This window comes from Strix uralensis, chromosome 8, assembly GCF_047716275.1.
Source record: "Strix uralensis isolate ZFMK-TIS-50842 chromosome 8, bStrUra1, whole genome shotgun sequence".
NCBI classification, from domain to species: Eukaryota; Metazoa; Chordata; class Aves; order Strigiformes; family Strigidae; genus Strix; species Strix uralensis.
In genome coordinates this window covers 206,885-228,046 of record NC_133979.1, presented here as the reverse complement: position 1 = coordinate 228,046, position 21,162 = coordinate 206,885, and the positions used below count along the sequence as shown (strand labels likewise).

General features: G+C 43.8%; 2 protein-coding genes across 13 annotated transcripts in view; both read left to right on the top strand.

The window, feature by feature from the left end:
- Nucleotides 1–8,149, top strand: part of MSH4 (mutS homolog 4) — a 33,331-nt gene extending 25,182 nt beyond the window's left edge. For 2 of the 12 annotated variants that reach the window (XM_074875732.1, XM_074875727.1), the window contains 6 exons: nucleotides 1,362–1,562; nucleotides 2,776–2,894; nucleotides 3,450–3,578; nucleotides 5,058–5,232; nucleotides 6,894–6,982; nucleotides 7,327–8,149. In XM_074875732.1, the coding sequence (XP_074731833.1) occupies nucleotides 1,362–1,562; nucleotides 2,776–2,894; nucleotides 3,450–3,578; nucleotides 5,058–5,232; nucleotides 6,894–6,982; nucleotides 7,327–7,512 (899 nt within the window). In that variant the 3' untranslated portion in view covers nucleotides 7,513–8,149. The other 10 variants (XR_012629791.1, XM_074875729.1, XM_074875730.1 and 7 more) reach the window with 10 other exon arrangements.
- A 5,585-nt stretch (nucleotides 8,150–13,734) lies between these two features.
- NAA20 (N-alpha-acetyltransferase 20, NatB catalytic subunit) lies at nucleotides 13,735–20,096 on the top strand. Its single transcript, XM_074875726.1, has 6 exons — nucleotides 13,735–14,021; nucleotides 14,186–14,210; nucleotides 14,327–14,417; nucleotides 15,710–15,845; nucleotides 16,845–16,990; nucleotides 19,766–20,096. Exons 1-6 carry the CDS (start codon nucleotides 13,969–13,971, stop codon nucleotides 19,849–19,851), a joined length of 537 nt encoding a protein of 178 aa, XP_074731827.1. The 5' UTR covers nucleotides 13,735–13,968; the 3' UTR covers nucleotides 19,852–20,096.
- Nucleotides 20,097–21,162: the final 1,066 nt, after the last annotated feature.

Below are 21,162 nucleotides of genomic sequence, written 5' to 3'. Positions count from 1 at the left end.
TGTTGCACTTTTAGACATTTTTGGAAGTAGAGTGTTCTAAGGAGTCCAGAATCATGTGCTTACCTGCATATTGTTCATCCCGGGCTTCCTTAGCCCAGTTCTGCAACATACAAATGAGCACGTTGTCTTCAATTAATGTTGACATGAGATACTTATCTACAGTACAGTGTAGATACTGTGTAGATCTGGAAGCCATCTCAGGGGGTACATTAGCTCATCATTACTGATGCTGCAATGTAATTTCCAGTTCATGAGCAGGATCAGTTCACTTTGCAGTATGTCCTGTGAATCTTCACGTGCTGATGGTTCCAGTCATAGCACATGAATTGATATGTAACTGAACAGTGAGTCATCACAACCTTTAACCACCAAATGAATCGGAGCACAAGTTTTCTTCAGCAGTAAGGAGACCAATGCCACATAGCTTACCCCATAAATCTACACCTGCAGTTTGCACAGCCAGGCATGAATGTGTGTCCGCCAAAAGAAATGGACTGTCATTTGTAGCTTTCAGTCCTCTTTGCCACTTGATTCTCTCATCGAAATCATTAAATGACTAAAACCTACACCAGGTAATTAAGAGTTCCCCAATGTTTAAACCTGGAAAACTGTTTTGGCATTTCTTGCTTGAAGGCTGCTCCATTTAAACAGACCACCAGATTTAACAATGCTTCTCTGTTAGCCTGGGGTACTGCCATGGAGGTAGACAAAAAGGAGGCATACAGAGTAGGTCCAGAAATCTGACAGAAATACATACAGATAGTCACCGTATGGAATGGATCTGTGCAGGCATAGTATACACCCAAATAATCAATATGATAAAATGTAACAAAAATAGAAGGAATCCTACTTCCTTGTTTCCTGTGCTTAAATAATAAGGTACATATTTAGTAGTAACAGGGTTCATGACCTCTGTACTTTATATACTCATAGCAGTATAAAAATAAATTACTAAAAATATATTAACTGTGAAACTGGCTTGCAGGTTTTCTGTTTTAATTACTTCTCAAGTTTCAGTCTCAGTACTTTTCTTTATTACTGGAGTCCAACCCTACCTATTACAGAACACAAGCACAGAATGTTAATTTAGAAATCAAGTGTTAGTTATGGGATTCTTTTTGTAGTAATAAATCATGAAGACTTGCATATAATCAGAATCTGTGCCTGAAAGTGGCTGGTAATTCTTCCCAAATGCTGCATGTTAGTCTGGCTCACTACATGAAAGTAAAGATCAGGGAGTCAGGACCACAGAGTTTGATTTCTACTCTGCAAGAATTACTTAACTTCAGAATGCACTAGTTTAATAATGTAAAGGTTTTCATACTAACTCTGCAATGTTTTACATCCTTCTTCTCGTTTAGTTCGTCCAGAATTTACGGATACTTTAGCGATCAAGCAGGGATGGCATCCCATTCTTGAAAAGATAGCTGTGGAAAAACCTGTGTCTAACAACACGTATCTGACAGGGGGTAACAATTTTGTCATTATTACAGGACCAAATATGAGTGGAAAGTCAACATATCTAAAACAGATAGCTCTCTGTCAAATTATGGCACAGATTGGTGAGTAAGAGTATACCATATTAGTAATCTTCTGCAACACATTTAGTGTTTTCTAGTTAAAAATATTTATGAGATTGAATGATTTGGCTTCTAGAATAACATTCTGTCTAAATAGTAACAGGCAATTTTTAGTCCATTTGCTCCTACCAGCTCTCTCGTGTTGCTGACAGAGGCCACTGCAAGGTTTTGGGTCTGCCACTGGAAACTTATGGGGCCCTGTCTGCGTGTCTGGAAGCCTCCTCAGTCTGTATTTAGGAGGAGCACAGTTGTATGCTTTAATTCTCTAGAGCACCTTATGCTAGATTGATAGAGAGTGTCCTTGAAGTATGCCCACTGGGCTACGTATGTGTTAGTCATCCAAAAGGAATAGATGAACTTGAGCATACCTCAGTTATGTAGAGAAACATGCTTGCAGCCATATAGAATTAATAGATAAATAAACAACTACTTAAAATAAAAGTAGTAATAAATACTTCAAGGTTCTGTCACTAAAATTATAAAAGTAAAACAAATGTTTATAAAGTCTAACTGAGACTCATCCCTATACTCAGGAATTCCTCATGATTTTTACCTTGGAGATAAATTAAGTCTGGTAGCACAGGAAAAAGACCTCAGTAGGCTGACCCTAACTCTACTAGAATGAAACTACTTAGCAGTGGAGAATAAAATTTTCCACCATGCGTTTGTGGGTCCAGTCCCCAACAACTGCAAGTTCTTCAGGAATTGCCCTCAAAAACATGAGTTTAATATGAATAAAGGAGACTGTAACAGTTATTTTGGCAGGTTTCCTGCTCTTTTCTATTCAGTAAAACTAATACGCCTCAAACTCGGACAAAGGCAATATAATCTTGGTTTTGGGAAACTAAGATTCCTTGGGTTTAGTAATTTAGTGGCTACAGAAGTGTAAATTAATCCTAGTGTTTATTTACACTTTTGCATCCCTTCAGACTGACACACAGCTTCAGGCATACGATTTCTTAAGGTTTTACTGATAAGCTTCTTTAATTATGGTATCTACATAATAATTTTTTCTTATAAAGTAATGGTAGAACATATTCTTGTGAAACTTTATAGAATAAGATGCATTCTCTACAGTGCATAAAGACCAAGTGTAAAAGTGATTGATTTTTTTTTTTCCCCCTGCTGACATAGTCAGGCAAATTGCCATTTGTCACACTGATATGAGAAAACTCATATTTTACTTGTTTTGTAGGTTCTTATGTCCCAGCAGAGTATTGTTCTTTTCGAATTGCAGAGCAAATTTTTACCAGAATAGGTATGGATGATGATATAGAAACAAATGCATCAACATTCATGAAGGAAATGAAAGAGGTATTAAACATAGCTAATCCAGGGTCCAAGGCCCATTTTTACTGCTAAGTTAATAGAAATTATACTAGTATATTTCCACTGAAAGAGTGTACTTTGGAAAGCAGTCAAAAATTCAGCTTTCATCTGTTACTTAATGCTAAACCACAGAAAACCAGGCATATTTTATATAAAAAGATATCCCAATACGAGTGAAAACCAGTGCTCTGCTGAACTGTAGTGTCAACATTTTGTTACTTCTTAGACCTTAAATGATTATTTGTAGGAGCCTAAGCCCTGTCAGTTGCCTCTCCCAAACTGATATGATTTTGAGAGAAAGTGATATGTTCAATGGAAAAGAGAAAGAGTGCTGTAGTGTGAGTCTTTGCCTGATTAGAAATGACAGCTGTTTGAAAGCTGTGAAAAAGTAAAATTTGTGGATGTGACAAGATTTTTTAAAAATTTCTGCATTGTTTCATCTTAATAACACAAAGTATTCCTATTAGTAGCAGTATTCCTATTTGAGTTTTTAAAGAATGCATTTATAGGACTGATAACACATATTAAATATTTTCCTAGATAACATACATCATACAAAATGCTAATGACAAATCACTCATCATAATTGATGAACTGGGTAGAGGTACCAGTGCTGAAGAAGGTATTGGCATTTGTTACGCTGCTTGTGAATATCTGTTGAATTTAAAGGTAATTCTATTTTGAAAAAAAATTAAACCTCATAATTAGTTTGTCATACAGTATTTTCTCATAATTTAACTTCAGTTTTGTAGATATTTCTTGCCAAAATATGATATTTTTTCCTAACTAGTGAATAGCAAAAATCAGTGATAGAGAAAAAATGCTGCCCAACCTGCGCTTCTGTTCACTGGTGGTTGTGATTTAACCCCAGTAGGCAGCTGAACACCACCCGGCTGCTCACTCACTCCCCACACAGTGAGATGGGGGAGAGAATTAGAAGGGTAAAAGTGTAAAAACGTGTGGGCTGAGATAAAGACAGTTTAATAGGTAAAGCAAAGCTGCCCACACAAGCAAAGCAAAAGAAGGAATTAATTCACTACCTCCCATCAGCAGGCAAGTGTTCAGCCATTTCCATGAAAGCAGGGCTCCATCACGCAAACTGATTACTTGGGAAGACAAACACTGTCATTCTGAGTGTCTCTTCTTTCTTCTTCTCCGCAGCTTTTATTGCTGCGTCATACAGTCTGGGACGTCCCTGGGGTCAGCTGGGGTCGGCTGTCCCGGCTGTGCCCGCCCCCAGCTCCCTGTGCCTCCCAGCGCCCTTGCTGGCAGGGCAGGGCGAGGAGCAGAACAGCCCTTGATGCTGTGCAAGTGCTGCTCGGCAGTAACAGAAACACCCCTGTGTTACCAGCACTGTTTTGGTGACAAATCCAGAACATAGCACCTTACAAGCTACTATGACGAAAATTAAGACTATCCCAGCCAGTCTCTTTCCAACTTGCTTGCAAGCTTGTGTTTCTGTCTAGAAAGAGAATAACCCAGTCTCTTTAGTTTTGCTTAGCACAGCTTTGTATGCCTGAATGCTGAAGGTGAACCTCTTTACCTGGCTGTTGCCTTCCCAAAGTACAGTGGTAGTGTCACACAACTTAGGAATTGGTCACAGAGGTTAGAGGCTTGTTTAGAAGAGTGGAAGATGGTTTCAGATGGGTTGGAAGTTTCACCTCTGTTATTCGTTACGTGATCAACCTCAAGTTGTTGTCAGCTTTTTGAGATAAGTGTTTAGGTGTTCAGTTTCTCATCAGAGTTTATTCAGAGTACTTCTGTGGTTTGGTTTGAAAAGCTCAGATATTTTCTGTGGCTTGTACTTTTGGCAAAACATTCCCTGAGAGTATTAATGCAACCATTTGACAGTCATTCAAATTAACCCTAGTCAAATTTTGTAAGCATCATGGATTTCCTGTTACTTCTGATATTCTTTTCCTTCTATTGAGAAAGGAGTGGAAGAATCCCCAGTTGGGAGAAATAGCGTTGCCGATGGTAGAACTTATCACTTAAAGATTTTAATTTGCTTTAGTAATTTAAAGACAGCTTTTCAGTGTTTTGGAGGAAAGCTTGGGCATCTGTGAGATCACTTAATTTTTCTTATTTATTGTAATTTATTCCAGGATCATTTCCAAAATAAATTTTCTTTCTTGTTTCCTTATTCAGGCATTTACATTGTTTGCTACACATTTCCTGGAATTGTGTCATATAGATGCTTTGTATCCCAATGTGGAAAATCACCATTTTGAAGTGCAACATGTGAGAAGCAGTGCTGGAAATAAGGAGAAAATTGCTTACACTTACACACTCTCTAGAGGATATACAGAGGAAAAGAACTACGGTAATGGATTCCACTATGACTTCAACTTAGTAAAGATTATATAAGATACTATTTCAGTTATCAGGCATCTAACAATATTTTTCTGATGACAGATTTCTGCTGAGTTTGTATCTCTCTCATAGAGTAGCGACTGCAGATCTGTAACATGTTCCAATTACTTGTGTGTTTTAAGTAACCATGTAGTAGGATAGTAGTTTGGGGTAGTATGAAGAACTTACATGAAATTTCATAGTGATACTTGATTCACCTCTGTTTGAAGGAGATGAGCCATTCTGAGCACACAGTTCTTGAGTTGATTTAATCTCCGCTTATGGAAGTGAGTGAAAGTTCAGAGAGACTTAAAGCTGTGAATGCTGAGGTTTGTGTTATGTAAACTCTTACATGTCTGGCATAAGTAAGGATGTATCAGTTAAATAGCGGCTTGGTCCTTTTTGATTAGCAAAAAGGAATCAAGTTTCTTTAAAAAAGGACAGGAATTTTACTGTGTATCAGACTAAGGCTGTTTTGAGAGGTTGCACTAACGAATCGGTGTTCTCAGGAAAGTGGGTTTACATCTCTTCTAACTTCAGAATAAATCATACTGAAGACTGTACAGATTGATGGATTATGGGTCAATAAAGAAATGAGTGAGTGACAGTAAGGCATAGCTACATGTTTTAAAGAGTTACGGAAATCCATATGTTTCCAAATACTGGATTCTGAAGTTGGATCCTTGAGTTAGGTGACATTTAATCAATAGGAAATTAGCTACACGTGACATTTGCAAGCTAGTGGTAACTGAAGACTCCAATTATTCCAGTCAAGCTTCAATTAACTGGATTTAAAATGTGTCTTTATCAGAATTTCAGAATAAGTTTCTTTACCTTTGGCAGCACAAGCTCAATTTCAGATGCTACAACACCATTAACTCAGAAAAATTGTATGTTTAGAGAGTATTCTCAGAGGAGACCTTTAGTAACTTGGTGTCTTGGCTTTACTTGAGCAAAGCTAGATTCTAAGTAAGAGTGCAAGGGCTTTTCTCAACCCTTTTTCATTTTTAACCCTACAGCATTAAAGCACACGATGAAGCACAGAATCTCCTCAGGACAGCCAGGGCCACAGGCAAAGGAAGAAGTAAAGAAAAATGTATTAGGGCAGAAAAAAATGTTTTACATCTGTTTCTTACCCTGAATATCTGGCAGCTTGGCTACTGGCAACAGAGTGGAAGTTGGAACATGACATCCATACCCACTGGATGTCTGAATTTAATGGAGAGCACGTTTAGCACAACCTCAGTATTTTCCGGCCTGCCAAATGAAAAAACTAAACAGAGAAAGCTGTTAACACCACTGCCATTTTTTTCGTCTTACCCTCTAATGTGTCTCATCCTGCCCAGTTACAGTATTACCACCAGCAGTAACTTCATATGAAAGTGTATCTTAGATGTAGCATTGCAACAAAGTAGACATTTTATTGTGTAGCTCTCAAAGCCATGTTGTTTATTATTAAAAGGAAAAGGAAAAAAAAAAAGACACAGAGAAAATCTGTATCAAAGTTATTTTAATAAAAATTAAAACTTCACCCTTTAAAAAAATAGGCTAAGTTAATTCTGGCAAACACAGTGTGGAAGGTAGGAAAAAAAAATTACATCAGAAATCCTGATCTGTGTTTTATATGTTTAGGATTAAAAGCTGCAGAAGTTTCCTCCCTACCATCATCTGTAATTTTGGATGCAAAGGAAATCACAAATCGTATTGCAAAACAAATTTTGGTATGTAGTAGAAAATTATAATGTTGTAATTCACAGTTTTTATAAAACTCATGTATTTTCAGTTTCTGAAAGGATATAGGATAAGCACTGCCTATGGTTTTATGAAAATAGATTTAATTAAAATTTGTATTTCTGGAACCAGTTATAAGAGATTATACTGAAAGTCACAGTTAGGTGACAACACAAAGCATTCCTTAGGGTTAAGGAGTATTAGGTGTAATGTTGGTGTACAAACCAAGAATCAGGAGATCAGAAATAGGCTGGAAAATAGCTAGTGATAGTATTTTAGTAATAGAACATAATTGATTTAATATTTTAATGCATGTGTATGTTTTCAAGAACAGCACAGGCAGAAGAGTACTCCTGAGATGATGAAACAGAGAGCTGTATACCATTTAGCAATGAGATTGGTTCAGACTGCCAGAAATTCTCGACTGGATCCCGACAGTTTGCGTATATATTTGAAAGGCTTGAAGAAAAAGTATGAAGCCAGTTGTCCTGCACCCGGTCAAAATGGTGAGCAACAGTGATGTGTAACATAGGCTGTTGCTTGAATTTTTGTGACTGAAAGATTATTCTATTTTTTTTCCGTAGTATTAGAAAACACTGTTTTTTGATGTTTTAAAATTCTTAATTCTTAATCTAAATTATACTCACTACTGAAAGACCACATCCTTCATGGTTTTTCACCCCAAAACATACCTGAAATAAAAACATTTACTTTGTCTGAGGAACACAGTTCTTTCTGATAATGAACTACATGTCTCATTATTTTAGAGGCAAAAAAGTTGTGTAATGTTTAGTATTTTCTATGCAGTGTATCAGTATTACAGCTCTTACATCTGATACTGAAGATCTTGCTTAACAAAAAGCAGTCCTTGAAATAGATGGTCCCCCCACTCGCCTTGCATAGGCAAGCTCTACTTGCACTCTGGAGTGTGCATCCATGAGTCCTGTTGTTCCCTGCTCAGGGAGGGCTCTGGCTCTCTCAGACATTACGTTTAGTCCAACATAATGTAGGCAGTCCAGGACTGCTGCTTCTCCAGAACTGGGCAGCCAGAGCTTTTTTTGTAACGCAGTAACAGCGAATTACTGTAGTATTGACACTGTTGGTCAGTTTTTGTTTAGAAAGTGAGTAACAGGAAATCAATAAAATTGAATATCCTCCTTCCTTGATTATTTTTTTTAAGTACAACTTAATTGAGTGACTGCAGCCATGTAGTCCAGCTTGAAGGGATTCTTTCCTCACTTCCTACTAACCAACTTTGACCAAGAGTTCTTATATATGTATTTTATATATATCTGTATGTGTGTATAATTTATTGTGTGTGTATCTTAAAATGGGTAATACGCAACAGTGCAATATCTACTTTATAACAACAGATATATTTTTATATATAGTTATAAATATATTTCCTTTTTATGTATCTACCTTTGTAAACATACCACTGCAACAGAATAACATTTGTAGTGGGTGCACTGTGGTTTTTTACCTAAGAAGGTTTTTTTATTGATTTAAGCTATTAACCACAATTCCCCTCTCTTCAGGCCTTAAATGTTGCCAGTTATATCACTCATATCCATCAGTAAAATATTTGTTGTCTACCCCAGCGAGGATCATGGCAGAAAAAAGTATTTTGCGTTCAGGTTTCTTAAGAGGAGCCAGGCAGTAAGGGATGCACGTTTCAGGCATTGACTGGACAGGGTGCGTGTCTCGCTCTTGGGGTCAGCCACCACAGCACCCAACAGGACCCTTCTAGGGGCTTGTGCCAGGGAGCCTGGAGTAGTCTGACCCTGTCAGAACTGTTCCCCTCTTTTGCACACCTTATTTCAGAGACTTTGGGTTGCTTCCACTCTTTCTGGACTGGGTGTGTAAATACTCTGCATACTGCTCTCTTGAAACAGATTTTAAATATGGAGGTTTTCTTTTTTTTTTTTTTAAAGACAGCTGGATGCCAAGGAGAGCAACCAGAAAACAAAAAGATAATACAGGTACTTTCAGACTCATTTTTGCATCACCTGTAAACAGTCCTCAGTAGACAAATTGGCTTGAATTTTAGGGTCTTTGCTAGCATTGTCCAGAACTCCATGGAGAAAGTAAAAAAAAATAAGTACCTCCGAGGGCTGTACAGTGAGCTTTATTGCCAATCTGAGAATGCTGGTTGAAGCAAAGGGGATCTCAGGAAGTTTACAGTGGGGGAATTGCAGGGAAACGGAAGGCTCAGAGGGCAACAGAAGGCTTGTCTTTTCCTGTCCCCTCTCCACAACTGCATGAGAAGCAAGTCAGATTGCTGGTTTTTTAAATGCCCTTCTCTTGCTCCTGCAGTTGCTCGCTCAAGGTGCCAATCTCAGTGACAAACACGAAGAGCAAGCTTTTAAACTAAGCCTGGTCAACAGCTGACAGTAGAAGTCAAAAGGCGTGCAACGCTGTCTGATAAACCCCTGAAACTTGAACAGACCATTCACCTCTGTGACAAGATTCCTATTTTGCATAGTCTGTAAACGTCTTGTCCTAGAAAAGTATACAATGCATTTACTGTCTGCACTAACTTCAGCTTTTTAACGCAGACTTTCCTCAAAACCAGGGCTGCTATCTCCACCTGTCTGTGAGACAAGGCTGCCTGACAGAAGAAATGTTATTTGGAGTGTGAATTGAGAATCCAAAGCCAGCACAGAAAGACATACACTCACTTTCTTAGGTCTTTATTTCTTCCTCCACAAAATTCCTGGCAGCGACAGGCCTGCAAAGGGACAAGGCAATTGATAAGCAGAAAAAGCAAAAATCTCATAAACCAAAAAGACACTAGAATTCACTGTCACCCCTTTGGGTCTGAAAGACCAAGGCTAAATTTACTTCTGAAATTTGCTTTCCACTTGGCTACACATTTTCAACCTGTATTTCAGTCAGCAGAGATGGCCACCCAAGACTTGACCTGTACAGTTTTAATACTAACAGAACTATGTATTGATGTGTAATCATTAAAAAAACCCACCTTACTGAATAGACAATACTGCTTTAGGCTACAATACTGGGAATTAATCTGATACATAGTAAGGCCTACTGTAACCATAACCAGTTTTTGAACCAACTTTGGTCACAGTAACAGAAGTGCCTTTAGTCTAGCAGTTCAGAAATAAAGGCTTGATCTTGCAGCAAAACAGTCCAAAGTCCAGTTTGGCTGGAGAGTCTGTCATAACCACAGCACTCAAGTGAGCAGTTGAGCTTCTCCTCTTAAGGGTGTGTCATTAAATAATCCTTGTGATTCTGCAGGAAAAGAATCTCAAATGGGAGACTGGTGTAACTTTATACCCCACTGACTAACACCTCAAAGGACCGAGAACCACCAGCCTGAAAGTGGTCTGTTCCTGTTCCCAACAACTTTCATATCCCCCATCACAGCTCCACCACCATCCTGAAAAGCAGTCTCTCCTGCTCCTGGCAACTCTGAAATCCTCATCACAGTTCCACTGCAATGACAGACTTTGAATCCATTTTCTCCTACCAAAACCTTGTCCCTTAAATTACCACAAATCTGACATATCTCACATTGCCGTGCACTGTCTGCCAGAACCTTCCCAGCATCTCCTGATTTCAAATTCCAGGTCAAGAGAGGCATCTTTCACTATCCTGAAACATGTACCCAAACCCCTTCCACTGCATCCCATCCAGAATTTTCAAAGACAAAACTCGAACCCACAGTATAACCTCAAACTGAGCAAATCTTCCTTCAGAATCACTAGAGCACCATCCAGGTCTGTGTGAGCTGGCACAGGCAGGACGCAGGTACAACCTCAAAACCATGGATGAAATGCAAAGAGTAAATTTATTTTTGTTACCTCGTGGCCAGGGGATCCCCAGAGCAGCACCTGGGCAGAGGTACACAAGCGGGGACACAGGCACCGCGGAGCTGGGTCCTTGCTAGAGGATCCCTGGCCCTGCTGGGGCTGCCTGTGTGCCAGGGATTCACGCAGGCGTAGTTCACCACTGTGCTTTGACCTTTCCCACAGCAGGGCAGGAATCTGGAGCGTGGTCAGTAGAGTGCCTCTGGGTCTGTCAAGGGATATGTTCTCTAGACACAAATGTTCTACTTGTCAAATACACAAGACTAAACAATTAGTACGATGTATGTGGTTTTCTGCACCCTAGCTGCAAGTCACTTGGGCATGTTTACAATCCTCCTTGCCAGTCTTCTGTTATTTTCCCTTGCCTTGTTCTCAAGAATTTCATAAATGTTATTTTTTTCTGTAGCAACATTTTACCCATCTTTGCTTCCAAGCACAACTCAATCTTGCACTTTTTATTCAGTCAAACCAGTTCTAGAGCTCTACTCAGTTCCATATTTTACAATATGCTTCCCATTCCTCTGTTCAGCTCCTCATCTGTTTCTCACTCCATCCCTCTGCTTTACTATCCTTCTTTTCCTCTCTTCCATTCCCTGTCCCTCTGTCCAGCTCTTCATGCTTTGCTTTCACACCCAGTCCCTGCTGTCCCCCATTAGGCAACCCATCCCTTCCTTTCTCTGCCCATCTCTCTGTACACCTCTCTGTCTCACTCAGTTTGTCTGTCTAGTTCCCTTACCCCCTGCCCGGCTCTCCATCCATCTTTTCTGACCTATATCTGTCTGTCCACCTCTACATCCCTCTTTTCCCCTTCTCCACTCCCTGTCCCTCTGTCTGGTCTTCCATTACTCTTTCTGGCCCTCCATCCCTTTCTTTCTGTACCTGTGTCCCTGTCCATCTGGCTATACATTCTTAGCTTTTTCTAGCCCTTCATCCATGTCTGTGTTTGTCTAGCTCTGCATCACTTTTTCTCTTTACGTGCCTCTGCCAAGCTTCCTGGGCCTCTGTCCCCCTAGGCAGGACTGCCACCCAGTGCATCTTGAATTGTGATTGTGATGCTGTCACTGAGCCACATTTCTCTCTTAATGCAAACCGGTGTCATTAGCCCCATTCTGCTCCTCTTCCACCTGTGCACAGCACTAGCCTGCACCTGCCTCTGCTTTCTGAAACGCTGTTGTGTCATAGGTCTCTCTAGCAACGTCTGTTTGACGTGGGCCATCTGCGTGAGGTCACTTAGGAATGGCGGCCAAAACCAAGCCTATAAAGAGCAACCGTTCCTGGTGTGCGTGTTCTGTTCTGCTGCGCTTCCAGTGTAGGCCATAGCACAGCACTAGCCTCCACCTTTTCAGGTAAAGAGTTATGCTGACCACTAACTCCTCACTGTATGTTACTTTTCTGGTCAGAATATTGGCAGTAACCTCCCCCTGTGCCCCCAGCATTCAGCTCTGAGCTTGGATCCGATGGCTCGCTTTGATGCAGTGCGGGCATCGTGCACTGAGGCTGTTGTGGGGAGGTGAGAGCTGTGGAAGTTTATTGCAGGGCTCTAGGGGTAGGGCAGAGGTGCAGACAGGCACGATCAGAGTTTTTTTTTTTCCTCTCAAATACCAGAACTGAATCCTGTCCCTGAAGGAAAAAGCAGAGGAGAGTCTGGCAGTTACTCAGTGACTTGTCACATGAAGAACCCACCCAACTGAGGAATGCTACTGCAGTAATGGCTCTGAAGGTGTCAGGGGAAGGGAGAGGGTGCTGGCCCTTGGAGGGCTGTGGCAGTCACTCCCGAGTGGTGGTTATGTGCATTAATTTAAAAGTTGTTTTATTCTTTGCACTCTATCACTTTGCTGTGGTTCCTGCAGTCTCTGCACTCAGTAAAAAGTGCCTGAGGACAGTGCGCAGGGTAAGAGGGTACCCATTGTGCCTGAGGGGGATGGGGGCTGGTCCCCAAGTGTCTCAGATGCCTTTGGGTCCCTGGGGTTTCTGGGAGAACCCCAGTGCTGTTCACAGGGCTGCAGGGGATTGCCCTGGTCCTTCATTTGTAGTTTGATGTACCCAAAAGCCCTGCATTTGCCCTCTGAATCCCTCAGTTCACATTTTGAGTTGGTCCAGAGTCCTCCACGTGCCTTCCTGTCTGCCCCTGAGCCGTGCATTTGTCTTGCAACATACCACAAAGTTTCCTGCTTTCTCCTGTCTCCGAGTTTTCCTGATGTTTCTTTGGTGTGCTTCAGGATCAGCCGTTTCTCCTTCCATGTATCTCTCCCTTTGCCTTGTGCACCCAGAGTCTTCCATTTACCCTTGCCATCCCCTGGTATTTTCTTGTTTTTCCCTTTATTTCATCCCAAGAGCTTTGCATTTGTTTTCTTCTCCCCTTAATACTCTTCCTTTTGGTGCACCCCCAGGCTCTTTTAGCGTTCAGCAAACTGCTGACAGGATCTGGGGGGCACCTCCACAGCCCCAGAACACCGGAGTGTCTTTGGGGTGGCGGCCATGGCCCCGTGTTCCCCGGGGCTGCTGCTCTGGGCCAGGGGCAGGGCAGGAGGGGGCGGGTGGCCGATGGCGGGGTCCCCGTGTCCCGGGGCTGAGCGGGGCGGGTGCGCTGGCCGGGGCCGGCGTGGGGCAGCGGAGCCGCCGGCGCTGGGAACGGCCCTGCGGCTGCAGCCGCCGCGGGGGGCCGGGGCCGGGGCCGGGCGGGCCCCGCGCCTGGGAACGTCCCGAGCGCGGCGACACCCACGGGGCGGTGGCTGGCGGCGCAGCGGGGGGCCGGGGCGGCGACGGCCGGGGTTAGCGGACCGGGGACCCGCAGGAAAGGCGGCGGGTGACGGGGAGCGGGGGAAGGGACGCTTCGGAGCCCTGCCGGAGGGGCAGGGGCCGGTCGCGGGGCAGCCCCCGGCCCCGGCGGGGCGAAGACCCGCAGGGGCAAATCTCGGGGCCCGCGGAGGGCGGCGGGAGCCGCAGCGTTCGGGCCTCGGGGCGGCCGTGCTGCGCCCCGGCACCTGCCGGGAGGTGTGGCTTCCTGCGGGGGGGAGCTCCGACCAGGCGCCGGGCCGGGGCGCGCGGCTTCCGCTGCCGGGTCCCGGTGGCGGAAAAGGCCCTTGAGCGGCGGGAGCGCGTCCGGGGCGGTGGCAGCGCCAGGGACCGGGACCGGGACCGGGATGACGACGCTCCGCGCCTTCACCTGCGACGACCTCTTCCGCTTCAACAACATGTGAGTGCCGCCCGCCTCTCCCTCGCCCCCCGGCCCCTCGCCCCCCTTTCTGCCGCGCTCGGCCCGCGGGCGCACGTGAGGGGCTCCCCCTTCCCCCCGGGGCGCTCGGGGCCCCCTCGGCCGGCGAGCCCCGGGCCCGCGGTGAGCGTTGCTCTCCCCCGCAGCAACCTGGACCCGCTGACGGAGACCGTATCCTTCCCGCTGCCGCGGAGGCCGGGCGCGGGGCGCGGAGCCTGGCGCGGGGCGCGGAGCCTGGCGCGGGTGGCCGCGGCGGCGACAGCTTGGTCCTTAACCCGTGGCCGCAGTACGGGATCCCCTTCTACCTGCAGTACCTGGCTCACTGGCCCGAGTATTTCATTGTCGCCGAGGCGCCCGGCGGGGAGCTCATGGGTTACAGTGAGTGTGCCGGGCCCCCGCACCGGGTTGCCCCGCGTTACCGTCTCGCGGCATCGCGTGTTTCTATAAATGGGCGATGTGCGTGTTCATAATCTAACGCGGGAGCTTTTCTTACTCTTTGCGTTTTCCAAACACCCAGCAGGGGAGAGGAACGTTATGTATCATCTTCCGGTTTCATAGGTGCCAAAGGGTATTGCATAGAACTCACAGCAGTAGTTTTCAGTTTGATGTTCCTGGCAGGGCAAGGACTGCTGGCTGTGGTAACGTCCACCCAGGTTTTATACAGGTGAATATATGTGCACAAGCATTTCTGTTATCCCGGAATTAAGTCCCTGTACTCAGCTCTGATCTCACACACTGTCAGTCATCTGTAAGTAAAAGTGCTGGGCTTGGGTTTTGCACAGGGAATGAATTGTAAGGGAACGAATGAGCTGGGTCTAGATGTTGTTTGCTTATTTGCTGTGGAATATTTGTGTCTTTGAGAAATCATTCCAAATAGAACTCTTGGTTTGTTTATTCCTTCCGTGTTTTTTTCCCCTGTTTTGGGAGAGGCGCGGGGGGAGAACAGGGCAGAATAAGTGTCTTTGCGGAGACTTGAAAAATAAAGTATTTAATATAGTAAAGCTTAAAGCTTTTGCTGTACAGAAGGTTTCGCCATATTCACCACATCAGTTGCATATTAGCAGTGACTGATGTTTATGAGTACTGTGTGAAAGCGTGAATATTCATTAGTGAACTAACACTGGTTTGGCTCTGTATAGAAAGGATAGGAACTACAAAGGAGCCTCCCCAAAACAACCTTTTTTCCCCCCCTCCCCTTAAACATACCGTATTTGCAGGGCCTTAACCTTCTATTGCCAGATTGGCAAAGCTTCCCAAGCTCTTTTGCCCCATAGTCACCAAAAATCTTCAGTAGTTGCCAGGATGGTGAGTTAGTTTGGGACTTCTAGGCCTTCATCCCTCCCTTATTTTAGTCAGATCCTGAATTCCATTCAAAGACTCATGAGAGTTGCTTAAAATTTTCACTTGGAAATCATGCCTTCAACAATGAATTTGCAAAAGTTTTTTTGTTTTTTACAGTAGTTAAGAAACTACTGCAATACTTGAGCAAAATGACATTTTTAGTGGTTGCTGAATCACAGAGTAATAGCATAGACATCCCTGTTTGAGCCTTTACCACAGTCATTGCAGTGTTCGTTTATATACTGCTTGGTTCTTTTGTGAAGACATGTGGCTGTGGGTGGTGCATTATTCCAAAGGTGCTACTGCTCTGATGCTCTGTATGTTCACAGTAATGGGTAAAGCAGAAGGCTCTGTGGCTAGGGAAGAATGGCATGGACACGTTACTGCTCTCTCTGTTGCACCAGAATTTCGACGGCTGGGTTTGGCTGCTAAATTGATGGAACTACTGGAAGAAATTTCAGAGAAGTGAGTACTATACTTATCTTTAAATTTATCTTTTAAAGTAATCTTTCTACCCCCACCTGTCCATGACTTAGATATTTGATTTGCATGAAACAGACCCAGAATTTTGCTTTAAGTAGTGTTCTGATTTGCTGAAATTCCCCATAGTTAGAGAACAAGAATTAAAAATGTTGCATGGCGGTTTGATCTCAAGGTTTCTATGAAAGCTAGCTTGCCAGAATGCATAGGAAGTAGCCTGAATTCCAGTAGAAATACTGTATAAAAGGTCCTTTTCTTGGCAGAAAAAGTGCTTAATGAAACAGCAACACTATTTCCTGTAGGGCCCCCAACGTACTCACTCAGTAATCATGGGCTTTGTGTGATTCCCGTAGGCACAATCTTGAACAACTTCTGGATGGCAGACAGTATCTTAGCTTACTTTCTATCTTGTGATTGATTGCTTGTACCTGCTGAAAATTTAATTTAGTGTCAGATGAACCCACAGGGAAGTGTCCTCAACTCATGCTGGTAGGGCAACCCAACTGTAGATGGTAAAATGGGAAAATATTATGCCGTTTTGAAAAACTTGCCTTGTGAGGAGAAGGGCTGTCTCCTATTAGGCAACTGAATTTTGTGACTAACTCCACCACTCCCCCCTGCCATCTACTTTGAAGGAGGCAGTCCCTAAACCAATGCAATCTAAAATGTGGATTAAATCATTTATCATGGATATGAGGCTTGTGTGGGTGTTTATCTTGTCCTGTTCCTTCTGTTCATAATTCTGAACCCACTGGCTGGTGTAAAAGAATAGTCATGTGACAAAAATAAAATTAAATTTGTGCCTATACTGGATTTGTCCCTTGGTAAAGGAGTGCATCTGTTATTACAGTGTGAAAGAGGTTTGATGAGCATACCACATCATCAGACCTGCTTTGGGTCTGACTACAAGTTATGGGTTATTACTTAGAAATACATTCACCTGCTATACTTACTGTGGTCTTTTGGCTTTTTATTTTTTCAAAGAAAGGGTGGATTTTTCGTCGATCTCTTTGTGAGAGTATCAAATCAGGTTGCAGTAAATATGTATAAGCAACTGGGCTACAGTGTGTACCGGACAGTACTAGAGTACTACTCTGCTAGCAATGGAGAGCCAGATGAAGATGCTTATGGTAAGTACTTGTTCTGCCTCAAGTTGAATGGTAAGTTTCTGATGTTGAGGGTTCCTGGGTTGGTTTGAATGATATTTTTTTTTTTTTCTTTTAAATATGAAACAAGTTTAGATAGCTGTTGATGAACGGGATTTTGTATACTCCTTTAGATAGCTTTTCCTACTGAAGATTACATCAGTTACAAAACTTAATCTTGCAGTTTACATGTTTTGTAGCATCTGTGACAAAATAAACTAAGAAACAAGAATAAATTAGTAAGTACAAAGACATTGATCGTGTAGGTAAGGTGAAAATAAAAATGCAGTTTCTTATATAATTTTTCTTTTTGAGCAACGCTCACACCCAGTAGCTGGGCTTTTTGCTAATATTATTGGGGGAAGCAATTGCAGTGCTTTCCTTGTTTCTTCCCATAGCAGGGACTTGAAACTTTGTTTTTCTCAGATGTCTAACTACAAATTTACAAGTGTCAGTGGTCAACAGTGACAGAGAATTGGGTGGCCTTTTCAATTTAAAAGGGAAGGAACATGGAAATTAAACTACGTTAATGTTACTTCTGTTATCAAAACTGAAATACGAGCTGCTTCCTCTTTCTAGACTTTCTTTTCTTTAAGTATCCTCACTGAAGGGTTACGTGGCCATGCTGCATATCTTTTCTGTTCTTGCACTATTACTTTGATATGCGTGAGTACTGTGAAATACAAGAGCTATGGACAGACATCTACTGTTGTTGCAGATGCCTTAAGTCATCTATTTGTCCTTTTAGCTTGGCATTTCCTTTCCATTCAGTTGAGTTTCATGTGGTGTTATATTTCAATTGATAACATTGCTGCTGAATGACATTCAGGACATCATTTTTAAAAAGGGAAAAAAGACCTGGGGAGCTGTAGGCCAGTCAGTTTCACCTCTGTGCCGGGCAAAATCATGGGGTGGATCCTCCTGGAAAATATGCTGGGGCACATGGAAAATAAGGAGGTGATTGGTGACAGCCAACATGGCTCCACTAAGGGCAGACTGTGCCTGACAAATTTGGTGGCCTTCTACGATGGGGTTACAGCGCTGGTGGATATGAGAAGAGCCACTGACGTCATCTCCCTGGACTTGTGCAAAGCGTGTGACACTGTCCCACACAACATCCCTGTCTCTGAACTGGAGAGACATGGATTTGGCAGATGGAGCACTCGGTGGACAAGGAATTGGCTGGATGGTGGCACTCAGAGTTGTGGTCAATGGCTCCATGTCCCAGTGGAGAGCAGTGACGAGTGACTTTCCTCAGGGGTCGGGGTTGGGACCGGCGTTGTTTAACATCTTTGTTGGGGACATGGACGGTGGGATCGAGGCACCCTCAGCAAGTTCCCACTGACACCGAGCTGTGTGGTGTGATGGAGGGGAGGGAGGGAAGGATCCATCCAGAGGGACCTGGGCAGGCTGGAGAGGTGGGACGGGCAAACCTCATGGAGTTCAACAAGGCCAAGGGCAAGGTCCTGCCCATGGGTCGGGGCAATCCCCAGCACAAATCCAGGCTGGGCGAGGAGGGGATGGAGAGCAGCCCCAAGGAGAAGGACTTGGGGGGGTTGGGGATGGAAAACTGACTGTGAGCCAGCAACGTGTGCTGGCAGCCCAGAAAGCCACCTGTGTGCTGGGCTGCACCCAGAGCAGTGTGGGCAGCAGGGCGAGGGGGGGATTCTCCCCCTCTGCTCCGCTCTCGGGAGACCCCCCTGCAGTGCTGGGTCCAGCTCTGGGGGCACCAACAGCAGAAGGACATGGACCTGCTCGAGCGGGGCCAGAGGAGGCCACGAAGATGCTCGGGGGGCTGGAGCACCCCCCCTGTGAGGACAGGCTGAGAGAGTTGGGGGGGTTCAGCTGGAGAAGAGAAGGCTCTGGGGAGACCTTAGAGCGACCTCCCAGGACTGAAAGGGGCTGCAGGAAAGGGGGAAGGGACTCTTGATCAGGGGGTGTAGGGATAGGACGAGGGGTAACGGGTTTAAACTGACAGAGGGGAGATTTAGATGAGATTAAGGAAGAAATTCTTCCCTGCAAGGGTGGGGAGGCCCTGGCAGAGGTTGCCCAGAGAAGCTGTGGCTGCCCCCTCCCTGGAAGGGTTCAAGGCCAGGTTGGACAGGGCTTTGGGCAACCTGGGCTAGTGGAAGGTGTCCCTGCCCAGGGCAGGGGGGTGGGACTGGATGGGCTTTACATTCCTTCCAACTGAAACCACTCTGTGATTCTATGAAACTATTGGAGTGTGTCCAGAGGAGGGTGACCAACATGGTGAAAGGTCTCAAGGGCAAGATTTAGGAGGTCACTTGGCTTGTTCAGCTTGGAGAAGAGAAGCCTGAGGGGGGACGTCATCCCAGTCTACAACTTCCTCAACCTCCCCCTCATGGAGGGGGAGATGCTGAGCTCCTCTCTCTGGTGACCAGCAATAGAACATGAGGGAATGGAATGAAACTGTGTCAGGGGAAGTTCAGACCAGACATTAGGAAAAGGCTCTTCACTGAGAGGATGGTCAGTCCCTGGAACAGGCTCCCCAGGGAGGTCGTCGCGGCACAAAGCCTGTCAGAGTTCAAGGAGCATCTGGATGATGCTCTTAGTCATATGGTTTAGTTTTAGGTAGTTCTGTGAGGAGCAGGGAGTGGGACTTGATGATCCTTATGGGTCCCTTCCAGATATTCTGTGAAATCTTGATTTAAAATGATCTTATTGTAGTACAGAATTCACTTAATATGGCTTTGTGAAATTACTGTCTTACTGTAATAGCCTTTTTTCTTTTTGCCACAGATATGAGAAAAGCTCTTTCTAGAGATACAGAGAAGAAATCAATCATACCTCTGCCTCATCCTGTGAGGCCAGAAGACATTGAGTAACTGTAAGCTGTGATTTTTTTCAGCCAACTTACTAAGAGCATCAAGTTCCTCCAACCCCCAGCCCCCAAGAACTTACGGAGGAGAAAACTTAGGCTCAGTGTTTTTCCCCATAAAATACCAAAAAGCAATATTGAGAAGCTTACTAATACTGCGTCTGTTGGTAATGGCTGCATACTCCTGCACTTACCCATTATTTTTCCTTACAAATATTGGAAATTCAGAGACTATTAAAATGAATTACCTCATGTATGCTGTTTTCTTTCAAACCAAAAATAACTGAAGTCAGTAACAGTAACAACTGTTCAACTGCATTTATTCATGACCGATGAAAATACTGCACAATACCCAAAAAACACAGCAGGGGAAGGCAATGTATTAATACTTGCATAGAAGATAAACCTGTTATAATGTAGAAATGTCCTCATGGCACAGGCACAGGACTGACATTAGGTTTGCTGTTGACTTGAAAAATATGGACAACTAAAGCAGTTGAGGCTTTCTCTGCACTGTGGACCAGATTCAGGACAAATTCTGTGTAAACATGCTGCGTCTGCTGAAATAATCTGTGGTAAAGATTTCTTGTTTTCTCACACTCTTCTTGCTCAATTTCAAGGTCAGTGTAGGATTTCCAAAGAACCTGCAAAAGAGAAGTCTCTCCTTATGTTCACAGCATCTTCAAACAACCATATATCTGACACTGAGATAATTCAATTTATTTTTTTTAAAGGAGAAGCATGGATAAATGGAATTTGCAGAAAGGAAGTTCAGAGATCAGAGTATTATTTTGCACAAGCTAGGATTAAGACTAAGTTGTATCAGATTTTGTACAGCTAATCCATTTATCTTGCTCCTGTAAATATGTTTCTCCCTCCATGTTTTATCATGGGTTTTATAGTCCTGCACACCCTGCCAAGAAACAGATGCTAAATTTAGACGAGATACAGGCTAAACTGCTATGGTGAGCCATTCTGTTCAAGGTGGTAGATTATTTCCATTTTAATTAGCCTCACTGTGTAATTAATACTGGGTTTTGTTCCTGGGTTTCTTCCATCCTTATATTGAGCTTTCTGTCCCTTTTTGTCTCCCACTGTCTGTCCAGTGTCCTCATGCTCTCGTTGCTCTCTCATTGTGTCTGCCCCATGTCATTATCTCATTCCGTACAACTGTTTTGCTCTTCTTTGTTTTTTCTTGTTTAAAAGTTATCTGTTCCTTTTCTTTCACTCCTCTATTCCTCTGTCTTGTGCCATGTTGCATTCTTGAGGCCATGGAAGTGACATTAGGAGTGACAGAATGTCAGAAGCAGGTTCTCCA

Excerpts from the sequence above, each read along its gene's own strand:
- NAA20 (XM_074875726.1), top strand. The coding sequence starts at position 13,969 with ATGACGACGCTCCGCGCCTTCACCTGCGACGACCTCTTCCGCTTCAAC. Across the intron at positions 14,022-14,185 it reads CTCTTCCGCTTCAACAACAT|CAACCTGGACCCGCTGACGG; the intron begins GTGAGTGCCGCC and ends TCTCCCCCGCAG. Across the intron at positions 14,211-14,326 it reads TGGACCCGCTGACGGAGACC|TACGGGATCCCCTTCTACCT; the intron begins GTATCCTTCCCG and ends CCGTGGCCGCAG.